Source organism: Saccopteryx bilineata, chromosome 4 (assembly GCF_036850765.1).
Source record: "Saccopteryx bilineata isolate mSacBil1 chromosome 4, mSacBil1_pri_phased_curated, whole genome shotgun sequence".
Lineage (NCBI taxonomy): Eukaryota > Metazoa > Chordata > Mammalia > Chiroptera > Emballonuridae > Saccopteryx > Saccopteryx bilineata.
In genome coordinates, this window is record NC_089493.1 from 203,116,728 (window position 1) to 203,140,864 (window position 24,137).

General features: G+C 37.3%; 1 protein-coding gene across 3 annotated transcripts in view; it reads right to left on the minus strand.

Annotated features, from left to right (window-relative positions):
• AP3B1 (adaptor related protein complex 3 subunit beta 1) overlaps positions 1 to 24,137 on the minus strand; it is a 318,239-nt gene that overhangs the window by 252,208 nt on the left and 41,894 nt on the right. For 2 of the 3 annotated variants that reach the window (XM_066273623.1, XM_066273626.1), the window contains exons 3-4: positions 20,633 to 20,701; positions 16,880 to 16,954 (exon numbers count right to left, since the gene is read on the minus strand). In XM_066273623.1, the coding sequence (XP_066129720.1) occupies positions 16,880 to 16,954; positions 20,633 to 20,701 (144 nt within the window). The remainder of the gene's footprint in view (positions 1 to 16,879; positions 16,955 to 20,632; positions 20,702 to 24,137) is intronic. The other variant, XM_066273625.1, reaches the window with a different exon arrangement.

Genomic DNA, 24,137 nt, shown 5'->3' on the forward strand with positions numbered 1-24,137 from the left:
ACTTAGCACAAATCCAACATAAAGTACTTGGTAAGTAATTATTATTATATGCTTTAACTTGCTGTAACTCTGCTTTATAAATTTTATAAAGTAAAGTTACTTCCCTACTTTATAAATCACCATGACTGTGGAACCGGTGGGCGGTTAGAAAATTTTACTACTAACAGATACAAAAGTGGGTAGTAGGTATATAAAGGTTGACTATCCCTGATTTAAATGATCACTTGGAACCAATGATCTTATACAAAATTATAAATGGATTCCAAAATTATGTGTATATAAATATTATATGGCAAAAAATATATACCTAATGTTTTAGAATTTTTTTAATGGAAATATAAACTTTTTAAATTCTTAAATTATAGTTTAGGAAGCACTCATGTAATTGTCTGAGGTGTAGATGATTTTCTCCCCAACCAGATTTTAAAGTTCCTAAGACTACAACAGTGCCAAAAAACAATTAACATTTGCTGGTTGACTGATCTATAGCAATTTCAATATATTAAATCAATAAACAAGATGTATTTAAAAGTAAAAGATTTCTCAAATAGAGTTTGAAATTAACATGAGGTTATTTAGTACAGAAGTTATTCCTTATTCGTCTATTTCTAGTACTTATCAAAGTGTCTGGCATATAGTAAGAGCTCAATAATTACCAGCTGAATGAATTTAAGACATTTTTCATTAGATTGCTACATCTAGGATCTAAGTTATCACCAATGGTTATAATTAACCTATTCAGATGTCTACAAGGATACCAACTTACAACGAGAAGAAAATGATAAGTATTACAAAGATTGACTTTAAAATTCTTTAACTTGCAGGACTTAAAAAAATCATTTAGAATATTCTTTCTCCTTGTTAATTATATTCAGATCTCAGTGTACAGTTTTCTGGAAAGTTTTAAAAGAAGAATGAGTTAGAGTCCATCCATTCCCTCATCCTCTTGAGATTTCTTAGTACCAACCTTAATTTACCAAGTAACTGGTACTGCCAACTTTTAAAGCTGAATTAGAAACTCCAGAATATACCCAGAAATTTATATTGGCAACACTGAAACATTCAGAACTACAGCTGGGCTAGTAGGTATTGCAATAATTACTCACTATTACAGAAGGATTTTTGGGACATAATGTTATAGCAAAAAGCATGACAATATTAAATCACAGAAGGTTGCAAAACACTAAATTTGTTCTAGTTCTGTTATGAGAATCAATCAATATTGACCACAAGAGGCCTATGCACTGACAGGCTGCAGGTGTGCAGAGAAAACCTACTTTCCCTGAAACCATTCTGTGACCAGAAATGGGAGTACTTAAAGCTCCGTGACTACACCATTTTCTGATCAGTTACTTTCATTCAATGTTACAACACTCCTGGCTGTAAAGCTAATCATAGCAGAGCCCCAGTAGGCTGGAAAAACACAGGCAGATCTGTTTAATTAGTTTATCAATACTAGTACATCAAACTTCATGAGCTATTGACTAAACCTTTGATTATTTTTGTACTATAACCACTGCCTGCTTACTAGGTTACTTTTGGTATCATTTGACATCGAATGGCAGATGACGTATGGCTCAACTGTGTGCCTAAGGCAGCATGTACTTGTAAAAATGAATTTTCGTACTTATAGCAATAAAACATCAATCAATTCTCTGAACAGAAATTTTAAAAAGCTTATGTCAGTTTTCCCACATTAGAAGATTAAGCGTGTTTCAGAAAACTAACAAGGTATTTCAAGAACAAAACAACTCAAACAAATAGACCAGTAATTATGTTTATAGTGACAATTTTTAGCAAAACATTAGGCAGCATAACAGAATTTAATTTTAAAGGAAAACAATAAACAGAAAAGTTCTATTATAACTATCTGAAAAGAACAAACAAAACAGCTCTGAGTGAACAATGACTAGTGCACAGAAAAGACAGCTCTAAAGGCAGGAATGGTCTAAGACTGGCTCAGGAGCCAATCTACTTGGCTTTGGACTCTTACTATCCCACACACTAGCTGTGTGACCTGCTCAGATAAGTTAACCTCTCTGTTACCTTGTCCTCATAGACTAAAATGGAATTATATCACAAAGCAGTAACAGATAATTAATCCTCCCCCTCTCAATCTCTGGAAGTTAAACAACATACTTCTAAACAATCTATGAGTCAAAGAAAATCATAAAGTAAATAAAAGATTTTTAACTGAATGACAATGAAAATAATCAAATTAAAATTTGGAAAAACCTGGCCCTGGCCGGTTGGCTCAGTGGTAGAGCGTCAGCCTGGCGTGCGGGGGACCGGGTTTGATTCCCAGCCGGGGCACATAGAAGCGCCCATGTGCTTCTCCACCCCCACCCGTCTTCCTCTCTGTCTCTCTCTTCCCCTCCCGCAGCCAAGGCTCCATTGGAGCAAAGATGGCCCGGGCGCTGGGGATGGCTCCTTGGCCTCTACCCCAGGCGCTAGAGTGGCTCTGGTCGCGGCAGAGCGACGCCCCAGAAGGGCAGAGCATCACACCCTGGTGGGCAGAGCATCGCCCCTGGTGGGCGTGCCAGGTGGATCCCGGTCGGGTGCATACGGGAGTCTGTCTGGCTGTCTCTCCCCGTTTCCAGCTTCAGAAAAATACAAAAAAAAAGGAAAAACCAAGTAAGGCAATGCTAATAGGAAAATACATAGTAATAACGGCTTATATTAACAAAGAGATTTAATTTGAGTTCCTAAATCAAAATATTAAAAAAAAATAAAATCCAAATTAAATAGATGAAATATAAAAGATAAATATAAATCGCCTGACCTGTGGTGGCGCAGTGGATAAAGCGTTGACCTGGAAATGCTGAGGTCGCTGGTTTGAAACCCTGGGCTTGCCTGGTCAAGGCACATAGGGAGTTGATGCTTCCAGCTCCTCCCCCCTTCTCTCTCTCTCTGTCTCTCTCTCCTCTCTCTCCCTCTCTGTCTCTCTCCTCTCTAAAAATGAATAAATAAAAGAAAATAAAAATTTTTTTTTAAAAAAGATAAATATAAATCAATAATATAGCAAAAAAAAAACCCAATGACATAAAAAACAAAAAAAGCTGATAAAACCAAATGCTGTTTTCTAAAGATCAATAAAATTGATAAGCCTCCAAATCAATCAAGAAAAAAAGAAAACCGTCTCACCAGGTGGTGGAACAGTAGTAGATAGAGCATCAGCCTGAGACACTGAGAACCCAGGCTTGAAACCCCAAGGTCACTGTGTTGAGCGTGGCTCATCTGGCTTGAGCGCGGGCTTACCAGCTTGAGTGTGGGATCATAGACATGACCCCATGGTCACTGGCTTGAGCCCAAAGGTCTCTGGCTTAAAGTCTAAGATCTCTGGCTTGAGACCAGGATCACTGGCTTGAGCAAGGGGCCACTGGCTTGGCTAGTCCCCCTGATCAAAGTTCATCTGAGGAAAGCAGTCATTAACAACTAAGATGCAGCAACTATGAGTTGATGCTTCTCATCCCTCTCCCTTCTTTTTCTTCTTCTTCTTCTTCTCCTCTCTCTCTTTCTCACTTAATTAAAAAAAAAAAAAAAAAAACTGAAATTACCAATAACAGGACATAAAGAGGAAACACCAATGAGGAAGCTACAGACATTAAAAGAATACTAAAAGAGTGGGGGGTGGAGAGGGGGCAAGGAAGGAGAGAGAGGGGGTGGGGGTTAGGAAAGGGGCAGAAAGAAAACCAGATAGAGGGTGACGGAGGACAATTTGACTTTGGGTGAGGGGTATACAACATAATCAAATGTCAAAATAATCTGGAGATGTTTTCTCAGAACATAGGTACTTTGATTAATCAATGTCACTGCATTAAAATTTATAAAAATGGTCAGAGTAATGGCGGAGTAGGAAGCGATACCGATAAATCTCCCCCAAAACTCAACAAGATCTTCAATCAGAAACAGAAAAACCTATACTTGGAGCCTCCAGATGCTTCGCAATACACCGAAGGTATGGTCGAGTGAAAAATTGGCTAAATATATAACCAAACCCCGAAGGAAATAGGGAGTAAGAAATGCTCCGCCTTCCTCACTAACCTAAACAGGGCGGCTTTCTCTGGTAACTGTGAATATAGAAACTGAGGCGGGCAAAGGGGGTGAATAGATCCAGGATGTGGCACAAAGGGCCGAACCAGGCTGTGGCACGGAGATCCTAGCCGAGGAAAAACTGATCCTGTGGCAAGCCGGGCAATACAAGCTAACGCGCCAAACCCAGACAAAGAAAGACAAGCGGGGCAGCCATTTTACCCGATCTCCTGGTCGGCGCGCGCAGATAGTGGGCGAGAGATTTCTTCCTAAGCCCCGGAAGTGGGTGTCCGTGTTACCCCACAGAGAGGCAGGGTCAGAGGCCTTTCTGTGGGCCGAGGGCAGAGTCTCTGGGCAGCCCCAGCGCCCTGGGAAAGCCGCGCACGGGAGGGAGCAAGAACTAATTCCAACGGTGGAAATTTTCCGTGCTGGTGAGGGTTTCACTTAGAGGGAAACGTGGCCGGCCTCATATCCTGGTGTGCGCGCGCAGATAGGAAGTGAGCGATTCCTCCGAGTGCCTCGGCAGTGCGCGCCCGTGTTATCGCACAGAGGGGCAGAGTCAGGGGCCATTGTGTGGGCAAAAGCGGAATCTCGGGCCGCCCCAGCGCCTTGCAAAAGCCGCACACAGGGACGGAACGAGAGCGAATTCCAACGCTGCAACTTTTACATGGGGTTGGTGGTTTCAATCAGAGCGTGAGACTGCTGGCCGGATATCCTGGTCTGCGCACGCAGATAGTGAATGAGAGTTTCCTCCAAGCGCCCCGGAAGTGGGCGCCCGCCTGTGTTATCAGACAAAGTGGCAGAGCCAGAGGTCTTTGTGTGGGCGGAAAGCCCGCCTGATTATGCTAGCAGCTCTGACTGACTGAGCCTTACCCAGAGCCCTGTGCTGAGTGGGAATAGAGTGGGGAGTTGCCAGCTCTTTGAACCTCTTACTATCTAGGCAGAGGCAGCAGTAACCCCATAGCTGGATTATCAGGCTACTAATTGAGGAAGGAAAGACTAGGAGAAAGACTCCAGGAACACGGACTCTCTCACTGTCGGAGCCTATAAATGCTAATGAGCCTCGACTCCCACGAGACTAAAGCACAATACATGACATTGCCATAGATACTTATCAACTGCAAACCTCTACCTGAGCGTGCCAAAGGGGCAGAACCCGGGGTACAGAGTCACCGACCAGGAAGAGGGAGAGAAAAGAAAAAGCAAGAAGATAACCTCTCAAAATCAAGAATAATCTGCTGACTTTATAACCTATCCCATTTTATTATATTTGTTCGTTTGTTTCTCTTATCTTCATTTTTGATACTTTTTTTCCTCCTCCAATTTGGCCGATTAACTCTCTACTGGTCTTACTCTCTCGTCTCCTTGAACTACACTACCCATAAGTGTTACATCTCCCATTATCTTTTTTCTCCTCTTCCTTTCTCTCTATGAGGGTTGCACTCCAAAACCCTTAACTCTCTCTCTCCTTTCTTTTTTCTTCTTTTAGTGGTTCCCTCTTTTTTTCTCTCTCTCTCTTTCTTTTCTCCCTCTATATTAGTTTCTTCCTTTCTCCTTTACATCTCCTCTCATTCAAACCTCAATAACCAACAAATTCTCTTATCTGGGACTCAAACTTATGTTTGTGGCATTTTGGGGGGTTTTTACTTCACCTTTTTCACTCACTAGCAGTGCTCCCATCCCTGGCTCTCCATTTTATCTAGTTCTTGTTCCACTAAATACAATAGTATTTTTTTAATTTGTCCCCCCATTTTTCTGTTTTCCTCTTATTCCTCTCATCATAACTCTTAGACAACCAACAGCTAAAAGTAAATCATTTTATTCTTGACCCAAATTTTTTCCTTATTTGCTTTTTGTGGGTCCATACCCCCCCCTTTTTTTTTTTTTTTTTTGCCCCTTTATTACTTTTCCCCAATTCAGATCCTCCATCACAGGCATTGTTTGTTATAATTCACAGTTCACCACAAGATTTTCTCAAGAAAAAGGGGAGAGGAGAGGAAAAAAGGAGGGGGGGAATAATTTCCTTTTTTTAAAAATTATTATTTTATTTTATTTTTATTTCATTATTAATTTTTTTTTAAAAAAACAACTCTTTGATTTTTGATTTTTTATAACTTTTTATTCTTTATTAAATCTCATTAATACTATCAACAAAACCACCCTCAGATGCCATTAAGGAAGAGAAAATCGAATATCATGGATACAAAAGAAAGAGAGGTAACACAGCTAGATGAGGAAAAATCTATGGAGAAAAAATTTAATATATTGGAAACCTTGGAGCTAAATGACAGAGAATTCAAGATAGAAATCCTAAAAATCCTCCGAGATATACAAGAAAACACAGAAAGGCAATTTAGGGAGCTCAGAAAACAACTCAAAGAACACAAAGAATATATGTCCAAAGAAATTGAAACTATAAAAACAAATCAAACAGAGATGAAAAACTCAATTCACGAGCTGAAAAACGAAGTAACAAGCTTAGCTAATAGAACAGGTCAGATAGAAGAGAGGATTAGTGAAATAGAAGACAAGCAACTTGAGGCACAACAGAGAGAAGAAAGAGACTCAAAAATTTAAAAAAATGAGATAGCCCTACAAGAATTATCTGACTCCATCAAAAAGAATAACATAAGAATAATAGGTATATCAGAGGGAGAAGAGAGAGAAAATGGAATGGAGAACATACTCAAACAAATAATAGATGAGAACTTCCCAAGCCTGTGGAAAGAACTAAAGCCCCGCCCTGGCCGGTTGGCTCAGCGGTAGAGCGTCGGCCTAGCGTGCGGAGGACCCGGGTTCGATTTCCGGCCAGGGCACATAGGAGAAGCGCCCATTTGCTTCTCCACCCCTCCGCCGCGCCTTCCTCTCTGTCTCTCTCTTCCCCTCCCGCAGCCAAGGCTCCATTGGAGCAAAGATGGCCCGGGTGCGGGGATGGCTCTGTGGCCTCTGCCCCAGGCGCTAGAATGGCTCTGGTCGCAACATGGCGACACCCAGGAGGGTCGCAACATGGCGACGCCCAGGATGGGCAGAGCATCGCCCCCTGGTGGGCAGAACGTCGCCCCCTGGTGGGCGTGCCGGGTGGATCCCGGTCGGGCGCATGCGGGAGTCTGTCTGACTGTCTCTCCCTGTTTCCAGCTTCAGAAAAATGCAAAAAAAAAAAAAAAAAAAAAAAAAGAACTAAAGCCCCAAATTCAAGAAGCAAACAGAACACCGAGTTTTCTTAACCCCAACAAACCTACTCCAAGGCATATCATAATGAAATTGACACAAACCAACAGCAAAGAAAAAATTCTCAAGGCAGCCAGGGAAAAGAAGAATACAACATATAAAGGAAGGCCCATTAGATTATCATCAGATTTCTCAGCAGAAACTCTACAAGCTAGAAGAGAGTGGACCACAATATTTAAAGTCCTGAAAGAGAGGAACTTTCAGCCACGAATACTATACCCATCAAAGCTATCCTTCAAATATGAAGGAGAAATAAAAACATTCACAGATACAGAAAAGATGAGGGAATTTATCATCAGAAAACCCCCACTCCAGGAATTACTAAAGGGGGTTCTCCAATCAGATACAAAGAACAAAAAAAAACAGAGCCACAAGTAAAAGCTCCAAGAAGAACACAATAAAACCAAATTTAAACTGTGACAACAACAAAAAGAAAGAGGGGGAGAAGATGGAGATTAACAGTAGCAAAGGATGATGGAGTGCAAAAGTACTCACAAAATAGTTCGCTACAATGAACAGGGTAGGGACCCTTTTCATTACTCAAAGGTAACCACCATTGAAAAAACCACCACAGAAGCACATGAGATAAAAAAGATAGCAACAGAGGAAAGATGTATGGAATACAACCAAATAAAAACAAAAGATAGAAAAACGAAAGAGAAGGATCAAACAAGACACAAAACTAACAGAAAGCAAGATATAAAATGGCAATAGGGAACTCACAAGTGTCAATAATTACACTAAATGTAAATGGATTAAACTCACCAATAAAAAGGCACAGAGTAGCAGAATGGATTAAAAAAGAAAATCCAACTGTATGCTGCCTACAGGAAACTCATCTAAGTAACAAGGATAAAAACAAATTCAAAGTGAAAGGCTGGAAAACAATACTCCAAGCAAATAACATCCAAAAAAAAGCAGGTGTAGCAATACTCATATCAGATAATGCTGACTAGAAGACAGAAAAAGTACTCAGAGACAAAAATGGCCATTTCATAATGGCTAAGGGGACACTGAATCAAGAAGACATAACAATTCTTAATATATATGCACCAAACCAAGGAGCACCAAAATATATAAGACAGCTACTTATTGATCTTAAAACAAAAACTGACAAAAATACAATCATACTTGGAGACCTCAATACACCGCTGACGGCTCTAGATCGGTCATCCAAACAGAGAATCAACAAAGACATAGTGGCCTTAAACAAAACACTAGAGCACCTGGATATGATAGACATCTACAGGACATTTCATCCCAAAGTGACTGAGTATACGTTTTTCTCCAGTGTACATGGATCATTCTCAAGAATTGACCATATGTTGGGCCACAAAAACAACATCAGCAAATTCAGAAAAATTGAAGTTGTACCAAGCATATTTTCTGATCATAAAGCCTTGAAACTAGAATTCAACTGCAAAAAAGAGGGAAAAAATCCCACAAAAATGTGGAAACTAAACAACATACGAATACAGATGCTAAAATACTAAACAAAATACTAGCAAATCGAATACAACAACATATTAAAAAAATAATACATCATGATCAAGTGGGATTCATCCCAGAATCTCAAGGATGGTTCAACATAGGTAAAACGGTTAACGTAATACACCATATCAACAAAACAAAGAACAAAAACCACATGATCTTATCAATAGACGCACAAAAGGCTTTCGATAAAATACAACACAATTTTATGTTTAAGACTCTCAACAAAATGGGTATAGAAGGAAAATATCTCAACATGATAAAGGCTATATATAATAAACCATCAGCTAACATCATATTACATGGCACTAAACTGAAGGCTTTCCCCCTTAAATCAGGAACAAGACAGGGTTGTCCACTCTCTCCACTGTTATTTAATGTGGTACTAGAGGTTCTCGCCACAGCAATCAGACAAGACAAAGAAATAAAAGGCATCCATATCGGAAAAGAAGAAGTAAAGGTATCACTTTTTGCAGATGATATGATCCTATACATCGAAAACCCCAAAGAATCCACAAAAAGACTACTAGAAACAATAAGCCAATACAGTAAGGTCGCAGGATACAAAATTAACATACAGAAGTCAATAGCATTTCTATATGCCAACAATGAAACAATTCAGAACGAACTCAAAAGAATAATCCCCTTCACGATTGCAACAAAAAAAATAAAATACTTAGGAATAAACATAACAAAGAATGTAAAGGACTTATATAATGAAAACTATAAACCATTTTTAAGGGAAATTGAAAAAGATATAATGAGATGGAAGAATATACCTTGTTCTTGGCTAGGAAGAATAAATATAATCAAGATGGCTATATTACCCAAAGCAATATACAAATTTAATGCAATTCCCATCAAACTTCCAATGACGTTTTTTAAAGAAATAGAGCAAAAAATCATCAGATTTATATGGAACTATAAAAAACCCAGAATAGCCAAAGCAATCCTAAAGAAAAAGAATGAAGCTGGGGGCATTACAATACCTGACTTCAAACTCTATTATAGGGCCATGACAATCAAAACAGCATGGTATTGGCAGAAAAACAGACACTCAGACCAATGGAACAGAATAGAAAGTCCAGAAATAAAACCACATATATATAGTCAAATAATTTTTGATAAAGGGGCCAAGAACACACAATGGAGAAAAGAAAGCCTCTTCAATAAATGGTGCTGGGAAAACTGGAAAGCCACATGCAAAAGAATGAAACTCGACTACAGTCTCTCCGCCTGTACAAAAATTAACTCAAAATGGATCAAAGATCTAAACATAAGACCTGAAACAATTAAGTACATAGAAGAAGACATAGGTACTCAACTCATGGACCTGGGTTTTAAAGAGCATTTTATGAATTTGACTCCACAGGCAAGAGAAGTGAAGGCAAAAATTAATGAATGGGACTACATCAGACTAAGAAGTTTTTGCTCAGCAAGAGAAACTGATAACAAAATAAACAGAAAGCCAACTAAATGGGAAATGATATTTTCAAACAACAGCTCATATAAGGGCCTAATATCCAAAATATACAAAGAACTCATAAAACTCAACAACAAACAAACAAACAATCCCATAAAAAAATGGGAAGAGGATATGAAGACACTTCTCCCAGGAAGAAATACAAATGGCCAACAGATATATGAAAAGATGCTCATCTTCTTTAGCTATTAGAGAAATGCAAATCAAAACGGCAATGAGATACCACCTCACTCCTGTTAGATTAGCTATTATCAACAAGACGGGTAATAGCAAATGTTGGAGAGGCTGTGGAGAAAAAGGAACCCTCATACACTGTTGGTGGGAATGTAAAGTAGTACAACCATATGGAGGAAAGTATGGTGGTTCCTCAAAAAACTGCAAATAGAACTACCTTATGACCCAGCAATCCCTCTACTGGGTATATACCCCAAAACCTCGGAAACATTGGTGCGTGAAGACACATGTAGCCCCATGTTCATTGCAGCACTGTTCACGGTGGCCAAGACATGGAAACAACCAAAAAGCCCTTCAATAGAAGACTGGATAAAGAAGATGTGGCACATATACACTATGGAATACTACTCAGCTATAAGAAATGATGACATCGGATCATTTACAGCAAAATGGTGGGATCTTGATAACATTATAAGGAGTGAAATAAGTAAATCAGAAAAAAACAAGAACTACATGATTCCATACATTGGTGGAACATAAAAATGAGACTAAGAGACATGGACAAGAGTGTGGTGGTTACCAAGCGTGGGGGGGGGGGAGGACATGGGAGAGAGGGAGGGAGAGAGTTAGGGGGAGGGGGAGGGGCACAGAGAACTAGATAGAGGGTGACGGAGGACAATCTGACTTTGGGCGAGGGGTTTGCAAAATAATTTGATGACAAAATAACCTAGACATGTTTTCTTTGAATATATGTACCCTGATTTATTAATGTCATCCCATTACCATTAATAAAAATTTATTGGGGGGAAAAAAAAAAAAAAGACCTGTGTAATTCCTTTCAGCAACAATGTGTAACCACATGTACAAAGAGCTGCCAACCAGCAGACCTTGACTGAGACAGACAGTCCAGGCTTCTTATTAGGGAGCAGTCACGTAGAGTGTATGCCTGGACTATGTACACTGTCATCAGTATGTATTATATTAGAAACTGAAGCTCCTGACCATAGAAGGAAAGCAAATGTTTACCATAAATCATGTTTAGTATAAAGATTGGACAAACTAGTATACCATGGCCCAAGATCCCCAGCAAGTAAAATACACATCGGACAGAACAGTAGAAGAGCTCGGTTTGCCAGAGTCTACTAACGGTCAGTCATGAAAACCTACATTTCGGAGGATGTATAGGGTTTGCACATCCCAAGTCGGCTGAGTTAACCATTTCCCACACAGGCCTATACCAAGTAAACAATTTGAATTCGTAATTAAAAACCTTCCTGGCCCTGGATAGAGCATCAGTCCGGCATATGGACATCCCAGGTTCAATTCCTGGTCAGGGCACACAGGAGAGTCAACTATCTGCTTTTCTCCCCCTCCCTCTCCCCTTTTTCTCCCTCTTCCTCTCCCGCAGCCAGTGGCTCCACTGGTTCAAGCGTGGCTGCGGGAGCTGAGGATAGTTCCATTGTCCAAGCATCAGTCCTAGACAGCAGTTGCCAGGTGGATCCACCCAGTTGGGGCACATGTGGGAGTCTGTATCACTATCTTTCCTCCTCTCACATTAAAAGAAAAATAAAGGCCCTGGCCGGTTGGCTCAGCGGTAGAGCGTCGGCCTAGCGTGCGGAGGACCCAGGTTCGATTCCGGCCAGGGCACACAGGAGAAGCGCCCATTTGTTTTTCCACCCCTCCGCCGCGCTTTCCCTCTCTGTCTCTCTCTTCCCCTCCCGCAGCCGAGGCTCCGTTGGAGCAAAGATGGCCCGGGCGCTGGGGATGGCTCTGTGGCCTCTGCCCCAGGCGCTAGAGTGGCTCTGGTCGCAACATGGCGACGCCCAGGATGGGCAGAGCATCGCCCCCTGGTGGGCAGAGCGTCGCCCCTGGTGGGCGTGCCGGGTGGATCCCGGTCGGGCGCATGCGGGAGTCTGTCTGGCTGTCTCTCCCTGTTTCCAGCTTCAGAAAAATGAAATAAATAAATAAATAAATAAATAAATAAATAAATAAATAAATAGAAAAATAAAAAAACTTCCCATAAGTTAAACTCCCATACTCAGATAACTATAGGGAAATGATAAAATAACCAGACAGAATAAAGTAATACAAATTCTACACATACTCTTTCAGACAACAAAGGAAAAACACGTCCCAACTCATTAATAAAGCCAGTATTAACCTGACTATCTTGGTATCAAAACCAAAGCCCTACAAGAAAAAATTCTTCAATAATGTATAGAGATGCAAACCTCCTTAACAAAAGTTAGCAGATCAATTCTAACAATATATATATTAAAAGGTTAATACACCAGAGCCATGAGAGATTTATCCCAGGAATAAAAAGGCACAGTAACTAAGAATCAATTCCAGTCACTTACCGTATGATGGGAATGAAGAAAAATCACGATAATTTTAATAGTTATAGAAAAAGCACTAACAAAACTCAAACCTTGTTCATTATAAAAACTCTCATCAATCTTAGAATTTCCTCAACATATGATTACAGACATCTGCCTATAGCTATCATCACATTCAGCGCTAAAAGACTCAATGCTTCCTACATCAGAAACAAGGGGAGGATGACCACTCTCATCACTTCTATCCAATATTTAGGGCAGGCTGTACTCAATATGATATGACAAGAGAAAGACATAGAATCAAAAAGTAAAATTATATTTGTGCATAATATCATTTATCTAGCAAAGCCTAAGAAATCTATAAAAGAGACATCAGAACTAATAAGTAAATTTAGCAAGGACACAAACTGTAGGCTAGCAATGACCAATTGGGAAATGAAATTAAAAAGATAACACCATTTGAAATAGCATTTGAAACACCTAAAAACTAAGTTTAACAATATATGCAAAACTTATATACCAAAAACTATAAAACTGCAAAGGGAATTACATGGACTAAGACTTCCTACTGTGAGAACAGTAATTCTCCCCAAATCGGTCTATAAATTCACTACAAACAATATCAATCCCACAGGCTTGTGAAGAAATTGGGATGCTGATTTTAACACTTCCACAGAAAGACAAAGGACCCAGACCAGCCAAAACATGGTTGAATACAGAACAGGATTGGAGAATTGATACTGCCTGACTTCAAGACTTACTAATAGACTACGATATACAAAACAGTGTGGTACAGGCATATAAGGACACACATACAGATCAATGAAACAGAAAAAAAGTTCAATACTCACACTAATAGAACCAAAGATTTTCCACAGAAGTAGCAAGGTAATTCAATGGGAAAAAGATACAGTCTTCTTAATAAATGATACCTCAACAACTAAATATCTGGGGGTAAAAAATGAATCTCAAACCTTACTTCACACCATCCACACAAACTAATTTGAAATACTGTGTAGTAAACACTTAACATACCAGGCCAGAAATTGCTTTTCTTAGAAAATCTGCTTATAAATTGGCCCCGACTAGTATCTGGGTATTTGAATTTCAGGGGTATTCCCTCATACTCTTACGAACAAAGGTGGGTTTACACACAAACAATATGATTTGTGCTAACATTTGCTCTTCATCTGGGAGTCTGGAATTTTGGTATACACTAAGCTGTTAATGTTTATATGAACAGTCCCCAGTGAAAGACTCGGGTACTAAGTCTCTAATAAGCTTTACTAGTAGATAAGCTTCACACATTTTGTTACAGTTGACGGTACAAGAATCTGATTGTCCATGGGGAAATCACTAGGAAAGAATTTTTGGAAGCTTGCATCTCGTTTCCTCTAGTCTTCACCCTGTGCACCTCGTTTAGTTCTGGATTCTACTATGTCTCCTTCTTTAATAAATCATAACAAAGAGTGTGACTATATCCTGATTCTTACAAATCCTCCCAGTGACTCATCAAATCTGTGGATCATCTTGGGAACCCCACCATGACATGAATCATAGACCTAAATGTCATAGAGAAAACTATTAAACTTTTAAAACAAACCAGAAGAAATCTTTGTGACACTAGGTTAGGCAAAAATTTCTTACACAGGTCACAAAATAGCCTGAATTATAACTGAAAAAAATCAATAAAATGGACTTTATCAAAATCAAATGTTTATTATTTAAAAGACATTAGAAAAAAATATAGAAGGCCATAGACCAGAAGAAAATAAATAATACTGAATTACCATCTATCTGACAAATGGCTTATATCAGAATATATAAAGAATGTTTACATTTTAATTAGACAAAAAATTAAAAACAGGCTAAAGACCTGAACAAATATTTTAGGAAAGAAGACATACGACTGGTGTTGAACGTCACTAAGTATCCAGACAATGCAAGTAAAGGCACAGTGAAGTTACCATCAAGTCTAACAAGATCAAGTGTTGGAAGGGATGTGAACCAACTAGAACTCTCTTACATTGCTGGGTGGAAGGCATATGGTCACTTTGAAAAACAATATAGCACTTTACTACTTTCTAAAAATTAAACATGTACTTCCCAGACCATGCAACAAATGTATTCCCAGATATCTACCCCCCAAAATTAAAATATATGCCCACATTTAGCATTTAATTCAATCCAACTATATTTCAGCTGATAAATTTTAAAATTGTGAAATATCCAGATTATAGCAAAAAGAAATCTCAGTTTCCTAAGCAGAAAAAGTCAAACACAAGATTCCATATAGTATGACTTGATATAAGAAATTACAGAATGACAAAACTATAGTGACAGAAAGCAGGTAACACCACACACAAAAATTAACTCCAAATGGATCACGGTCCTAAATATAAAAAGTAAAAGTATAAAATTCTTAGGAAAAGGACTAGTATGTATCTTAATAACCTTAAATTTAAATCAGTTTCTTTAGATATGATACCTAAAGCATAAGCAAAGAAAAAATAGATAAACTGAAATTCATCAAAATTAAAAATGTGCTTCAAGAATGCTATCAAGAAAATGAAAAAATAACATCTAGGGAGAAAATATCTGCAAATCATATATCAGATAAGGTCTATTATTCATAAATATAAAGAACTCTTACAAGTGAACAATTAAAAGACAAACCAATTATAAAATGGGGAAAGGATCTTACATAGACATTTTTCCAAAAATGTATACCTGGCCAACAGATGCTCAATAATTTTTTTATTAGGTAAATTTAAATAAAATTTTCAAAAGTAATAATCAGATGGATACCACTTCACACCTTCTAAACTGTTTATAATCTAAAGGACAATTTTTTTTAAAAAAAAGGAAAATAACAAGGGTTGGTGAGGATATGGAAAAATTAGAACTTGCATATATTGCTGATGGAAATGTAAAAATTTTTACCACCTGTGGAAAACAATTTGGCAGTTCCTCAAAAAGTTAAATATGGAATTACCCATATGATCTAGCAATATCACTCTAAGGTATATAACAAAAGAAAACTTCATGTCCACACAAAAACTTGTAAAGAATGTTTACTAGCAGCATTATTGAGCATTACTCATACAGTAGCACAGCCAAAAAGTGGAAACAATCCAAATGTCAATCAACTAATAAATGAATAAAAATTTCAGAAATAAGCAATTCATAAGTTTTAAACTGCAAACCATTCTGAGTAATGTAATGAAATCTCACACCATTCCACTCAGTCCTGTCCAGGATGTGAAATAATCTCTTTATTCAGCATACACCCCTGTGAGTCACTTAATAGCCATTTCAGTGATCAGACTGATGTCGAAATATCAACAACAGTGCTTGTGTTCAAGTAACCCTATTTCACTTAATAATGGCCCAAAGCCAATCACATAATTTTTATTCCAGTATTGTTATAATTGTTCTATCATAAATATTATTGTAATCTCCCACTGTGCCTAATTAAACTTTAACATAGGTATGTATGCATAAGAAAAAATATAGTATATATAGGGTTTGGTACTGTCTGTGATTTCAGAAATCTAGTGGAGGTTCTGAAATGTATTCCTGGAGGATAAGGGGGGACTGGTGTAGAAAGTAGATTGTATACTGGAAATCCAAGTGGCAGACTGCAGTAAGTTAAAGATGTACACTGTACACTAGAGTAAGTACCTACTGAATACATTAAAAAAAGAGAGATAGCTTTAAATATTAATACTTCATTATAAGTGAAAAAAACTTTCTGTATCTTGAATTTATACCTGTTATACTCTATTTATATCCACCTAAAACATCTGCCCTAGTCAGTCACTAGCACTAGGTCCTTGAAAATATTCTTCAGTGGAAACTGTTCCTTCTCCTAAACTTCCCAGACCCAAAAAGATGGCCAGGCATCTTCCTTGATGTTCACAGTTGCCAACCATGGGCAAATACAAGGCACGTGTGCTGGCAGTTTTACTTTCATGCAGATACCAATACTTCTACTGAGTAAGCATTCCCTCCTCAGAATCAACAAAAATCTAAGAATACTTAAATATCTCATGTTGCATTTCAAGCAAGTGAAAAGCATATGATTCTTTTCCAGCAAAACAATCGTGAAAATTATGAATCAAAACAGTACCTCAATATTTTTACTGGCCACATTCTTCACAACAGCAGGAAACAGTTCAGATGCATTTTTCCCTTTTGCAATCAGCTAAAGAATAAAAGTAGAATATTAGGACTGAAACTTCTTTTAAATTATTCATTTGAAAACAAAATATAAAGCTCATATTAAATATTTAGAAAACTAAATCAGCAAATAAGCTATGGAATTAACAAGCTGAACTCTTTTCGAGCCATCTTACTTATCCCAACTATCTGCAGCAAGGAATAAAAAACAATCTCTCATGTGACAATATATATAAATACACAAATATATAGACATATTAATAAATAAATATATAGTAGTTTAGGACATAATAAAATATTTATAATAGTTTTCTCTGGCTAATGGGGTTGTACTTTTATAATATTTGTACTGTTTTTTATGTTTTTAAGTTCTTATATTAAATATGGTCTGCATTCACAATGGGGGGATGCAGAATACATACTATTTTGAACAAAGTATTATTTTTCACTTGCCTTTATTTCATAGGTTCCCTGACTTCTCCAACCATTACTTTACAAAGTTCCCTCACCAAGTCCTCTTTCTCTGGTTGCTAGAGTTATGTGCACCACCATCTTCTCAGCAACACTATTCTGAATCTACGAAATTCCTAAAATTTCATTCATCTTCATGACTTAACTCTAACCTCTATAGGGATCAATTTTACAGACTCTAGCCCTAACTCTGAGTCCTAATTCTACTTTTCTAACTGGACATTATTAGATGTCTCTCTCATCCAAAACTTGCTATCTAAAAACAAACTCATTTCTTATGATAAAATGGTACTCTACTAAATTTCCTATTTCCACCAATTTTACCCAAAACTATGATACCAAACATTATACCAAAAAATTATACCAAACATAGCAAACAATTATACCAAAAAGCCTAGAATTATCTTGGTCTCTTATAACTAGGACCTGCTGTGATTTCTTGATACCTCAAGTTAATCTCTTCTTCCTGCTGCTATGCCAGCACAGGTCAGTATCACCTCACAAAGGACTTTTCCATCAGTCCCCTCCTCCTATATAAAATGTACATCCTGACAGGCTAAGCCCCACTGAAAGCCCCTGACTGCCTTAGAGTTCAAACTATTTCACTTAATTCAAGTACCCTCACAACTGGCACTAATTAAGCTCAAAAACCATTATTTTCTACACCAATGCTATCATCAAAGTAAATTAATCAACGTACTACCAGAAAATTTTCTGGCTCCCCTATGACTATGCTCATATCATGGCCCCAACCCAATTATTTTTATTTTTTCTTGGTTCTAACCTTTTACCCGAGGATCATCAAATTCTGATCATTACACCTTGCTGGAGCCATCTCCTATCGCTAGCACACTATGGCATCCAAGCCTGATTTCCTCCAGAATTTGTTCACTCTTCTCTTTCCATTTGGAATTTCTGATGTGCTTTTATTTCCAATTATTTTAGTTTTATGTCTCCCTACATTCTTCCTTCACTCTCATTCACAGAATATATCTTTATGTCTTTTAAATTCAGACTTCGGTGCCACAATAAAGTTTTTAAGTATAGGATAATTTTTTGGAAAAAAATTCTTTATAAATTTCACACTGAATCTATGAAACAATCTAAAATAAGAGATAGAGGGTATTAGTTTTATAAATTTACAACAAATGTTTTAAAATACTATGAGGTATTTTAAGCATTACATAATCCATGGTAGCAATTTTTCAGAAGGCCCTTCTACCAGACAGCTTTAAAATATTCTAACACAAGCCAGTCTTTTCAGTCTTTTTCCTTACCTGTGATATTATTTGAGTATTTTATAAAATCTACTGAGTACTACAGAAGGTTCATAAAATACTGCAACTAAAAACATCTTTATATGATCTTTATATTTATAACTCTCTCAATTTCCTCATCTGTAAAATAAGGAGTGATTAAATGTTCTCTATGACCCCTTCAGTTATTCAAATGATTACCTAAAAGTCAGACATCCTGTCCTATTTTATTCTAAGGCTTCCTCAGCTTTATTCTACAGAATGCTATTCAAAAGGATGTTAACACCTGAGAGAAGAAAGAAAAAAACCCTATAGTCAAATTCACTCAATAAATATTTCCTAAGAGGACACTAATGCAAGGGATTATTACAGGACAAATGCAAGAACACAGAAGAGTCATCTGCTTTCCTACACACCAGTAATAGTTTCAAAAATATAATTAAGGGACTATTCATAATGACAACCAAGATTTTAAAATATACAGAAATGTCTCTAACAAGGATTTCACAAGATTGCTGTGACGAAAACAATAAAATATAAATATAATGCTACTGAAAGTCAGAAAAAGAGAAAAGGAAAAAAGGGCTATATAAATTCCATATTATCCTTATCAAATTTCAAAAAACAATTTTTTTAAAACAGGACTTGACAATTTGATTCTAAAATTTATCTGGAAGATGAAACTTTTATTTTTTTTATACCTCAATATTATTTGAAAATTTACAAAATGTATTTATATCACTTTATTTTTATTTGATTGATTTTAGAGAGAGGAAGGGGAAGAGAAAGAGAAAGAGGGAGAGCAGGAAAGACGGAGGGAGAGAAGGAGAGAAGGAAAGAAACATCAGTTTGCTGCTCTACCCATTTATGCATTCATTGATTAATTCTTCTCTGTGCCCTGACCAGGGACTGAAATCACAACCTTGATATATTAGGACAGCGCTCTAAACAACTGCTTACCTGGCAAAGGGGGGGGGTCACTCTATAATACATTTTTCCTGGTGTACTAAGACATAATTGAGAGAAACCATTGTGTAAGTTTAAAATGTCAACAGGTACAAGAAAAGATGCTCAACATCACTAATTGTCAGGCAAATGAAAATCAAATTCGTAAACAAGTTATCACCTCAAGCCTGTTAGAATGCCTATCATAACAAAGAAAAACCCACAAGGGACAGCAAGTAGGGATGATAAAGTGGAGAAAAGGAAATCCTTGTGCACTGTTGGTAGGAATCTAAATTGGTGCAGCCATTATGGAAAAGAGTATGGAAGTACCTCAAAAAATTAAAAATAAAATTACCATATGATCTAGCAATCCCATTCCTGGGTATGTATACTAAGAAAATAAAATCACTATTTTGAAAAGACATCTGCACTCCCATGTTTATTGCAGCATTATTCACCATAGCCATGATATGGAAACAATCTAAGTGTCTTTTCAACAGATGAATGGTGTGTGTGTGTGGGTGTGTGGGTGTGAGTGTGAGTGTGATATACATATACACATTCATTATATATATACTGCTCACAAAAATTACAGGATATTTCAAAATGAAAGTAAAGTGATAAAATACCCCCTAAGTTTTGTGAGCAGTATATTTATATTATCATATAATGAACAATGGTCACATGTGAGAAAAAAGAAATCCTACCATTTGTGAACACTCACAAACAGATCATCTTGAGAGCATTATGTGAAAGAGTAATTTTAATTACTTATCGTTTTCTTACTTTTAAAAAAGATCAAATTCAAAATTACCTTTATACAAACTTCCTAATAAGAGACAGTCTAACTAATATGCATATATAGCTGTATTGCCATTTCTTTTTATTATTAAGTGAGGGAAGGGAAGGCAGAGAGACAGATTCCCACATGCACTCTGAGCAGGATCCACCTGGCAAGCCCCCTACCCAGGGATGCTCTGCACATATAGGGAGGTTGCTCCATTGCTTGGAAACCGAACTATTTTTAGTACCTGAGGATGAGGCCAGGGAGCCAACCATAGTGCGGGGCCAATTCTCTCACACCAATTGAGCCATGGTTGCTGGAGAGGAAGAGAGAAAGAGAGAAGGGGAAGAGGAAAGGGTGAAGAAGCAGATGGTCGCTTCTTTTGTATGCCCTGACCAGGAATCAAATCCGGGACGGACATCCACATGCCATTGAAACACTCTACCACTGAACCAACCGGCCAGGGCCTATATTTCCATTTCTTTGTGATACATTTAATTTCATTTAAATTATATTTGTGAGACTTAAGTAGTCTAGATTAGAACGTTGATTTTTACTTATCAGGTTGAAAAATGAATAAAAAAGAACCAAATAACACATTTTCAGTATTAGGAATTTCAATACTAGCCTCAGATTTAGTGAAATAATTTACCTTAACATGAAATAAAAGCCAGTTTAATGAAATAATTAAGAGCAGTGCCTTCTTTATATGGTAGTACAGGACTATAACCTGCAGGAATGAAAACTAAAATCCCCAAAAGCAATCTTGGTAATCAATTATAAAAGTTGGCCCTGGCCGGTTAGCTCAGTGGCAGAGCGTCAGCCTGGTGTGCAGGAGTCCCGGGTTCGATTCCCAGCCAGGGCACACAGGAGAAGCGCCCATCTGCTTCTCCACCCCTCCCCCTCTCCTTCCTCTCTGTCTCTCTCTTCCCCTCCCGCAGCCAAGGCTCCACTGGAGCAAAAGTTGGCCCGGGCACTGAGGATGGCTCTGTGGCTGAGGATGGCTCTGTGGCCTCTGCCTCAGGTGCTAGAATGGCTCTGATTACAGCAGAGCAATGCCCCGGATGGGCAGAGCATCGCCCCCTGGTGGGCGTGCCAGGTGGATCCCGGTCAGGCGCATGCGGGAGTCTGTCTGTCTCCCCATTTCCAACTTCAGAAAAATGCAAAAAAAAAATTAAATAAAAATAAAAAAATAATTATAAAAGTTATAATTGATCTGTGACTTTCAAAAATTTCACAAAAACATTAAAACTGTATGTTTGTCAGTTATAAATACATAGGAAAATAAAAAATAGTAAAACTAACATTAATTTATTACACTATAATTTAGCACATTAGAAACACTGTGCATTAACTTACTACATATATGTTGAATGGGCTTGTCTTCTTTTCACCATCTAACTTAAGATACTGAGAAATCTTTTCTATACCTTAGTAAATTACAACAAACTCCTTTTCAAATCTGGGTCACCTTCCAGCATTATATCCTTTGCATTTTCAATGTTTTAATTATTTCCTAGAGTTAATTTAATGTGAAATTTTTAGGCAGCTCCACTTTCTTTGGTAGATCTTTTATTTATCCTTTCCATCACAAATATTTTCCTCCTTTACATTGAAAAGCTCACCTTGGCCTGACCTGTGGTGGCGCAGTGGATAAAGCGTCGACCTGGAAATGCTGAGGTTGCCGGTTCAAAACCCCGGGCTTGCCCGGTCAAGGCACATATGGGAGTTGAAACTTCCTGCTCCTCCCCCCTTCGCGCGCGCTCTCTCTCTCTCTCTCTCTCTCTCCCCCCTCTAAAATGAATAAATAAATAAAAATAATTTAAAAAAAAAAAAAAAAAAAAGAAAAGCTCACCTTATACTATGTTCCTCCAGCTATGTATTTAGAGTCTCATGAACAATGGCAGTGAGAGCATCCCCATGTCAGCTATATATTTCTTATAACTCCCTTTACATCCTATCTCATTTTCATTTCCAATGTTAGCACTTTTCATTTATTTACTGCATTTTCATTTCATCTTACTGACCAAATCCCTCTTTCAATGATCCATTTTTTAAAAATGTCAACTGGATTTCTCACTGGGAAACAAAGAGAAAACACAACTACATGCTATATGCTTGGACTGACCAACATAGTGACCAAATACTAAAAGACTTTCAAAGAAGTGACATACTGGTCATTGATCATGATGAACATTTGTTATCTACATAATGAGCTATGGATTTACAAGTTCGAGGTGAAGTTTCTACAGAAGCAATTACTAGGTTAATATACCACAGTAACTGAAATTTGAACCATGTTGTTGAGAGTCTGGGAGACTAGTGTTATTTAACTAAACTTCAATAAAATCTAAACATATATGAAAGCCACGCAAAGCAGTATCTGTCCATAAATGCTATTATATATACAGTATAACATTAACAAATGAAATATTTAGAATCTTCAACATTTCCCCTACATTACCAAATAACATACACATGAATATTAGAATCAAATAATGCCTAGGTGTTTTATAGGTTCAATGAGTCCTCAAGTTCTATATATTTGAGTTTCACAACTCACCTTTTAACAGACATACTGATAACCATAATCATCTTTCATAAATGGAACTTGGACTTTGATATATTAAAAAAGATTTCAAACTCTCTAATGGTGGCAATTGTGTTGTCAACTTATTACAATAGTTTATTTATGGAATTATACAAATTTATTACATTTTGACCTTATATAAAAATGTGTAGAAATCAGCAATGGTGGTGATAAAAAGCATAGTAGCAGTGGAAAGAACAAGTTTTGTGATTTAATTCCATTGAACAAAAGTCAGAACTATTTAGCATTAGTTACTAAATTAAGCCAGCTTTTTCCACTCTGAACATAAAAAAGTCAAATAAAAAGAGAGCAAGCACAACACAAATTGAAAAATATTTTATTAATGATCTTATATATAATTAGGAATTGCATTATATTTTTACTGATGATGGATCCCCCCTACTGATATTAGCCAATTGTTTGAATTTTGCATTACAAGTAAAAACTGGACAATGCTCTAATGTTTACTAATACTCATTAGAAGTTCTATGCTACTAAGTTGAATAAAACATTACTATTAGAATTAATAAAATTTAAAACACACAAGAAAGCATGTTCATAACTTTTAGGTCATGATATGAGAAAACAAAATTTGTTAGCTAATTAGTATCCCTCTTTGAAGGAAGTCAAAATATTGTTATATGCAATCTATCTGTTTTCAAAATTATTAACTCTATGTCATAAAAGAAATGTCTTGATATTAAGATAGGGAAATCAAAACAGAGAAAAGATAGTATTAAAACTAAACTTTCTAAATTTTAATTTTAATATTTCTTTCCAAAACTTTATTTTTTCATTTTGCATAAATCCTTTTTTATTGATTTTAATTTGCGTTTACAGTTACAAGTGTACCCCCAAATATATCTCCCTCCCCCTTGTTCTCCTTCATACCCCCTTTGCTCCCTCCCCCCACCGCCTTCCCCCTTTTCCTCCATAAGTTACTATCATGCCCTCTATCTCTCTGTTATGTTTATATACTTTCACTAAGTCTTTCCTTTCTTTGATCCCCCCCTCTCTTCCTCTTTCCCTCTGGACTCTTTGACCCTTTCTCTGCCTCTCATCCATTCCTCAGTTCACATTGTTCATTGGATTCCCCATATGAGTGAAGTCATATGATATTTTTCTTTCTCTGCCTGGCTTATTTCGCTTAGCATAGTAGACT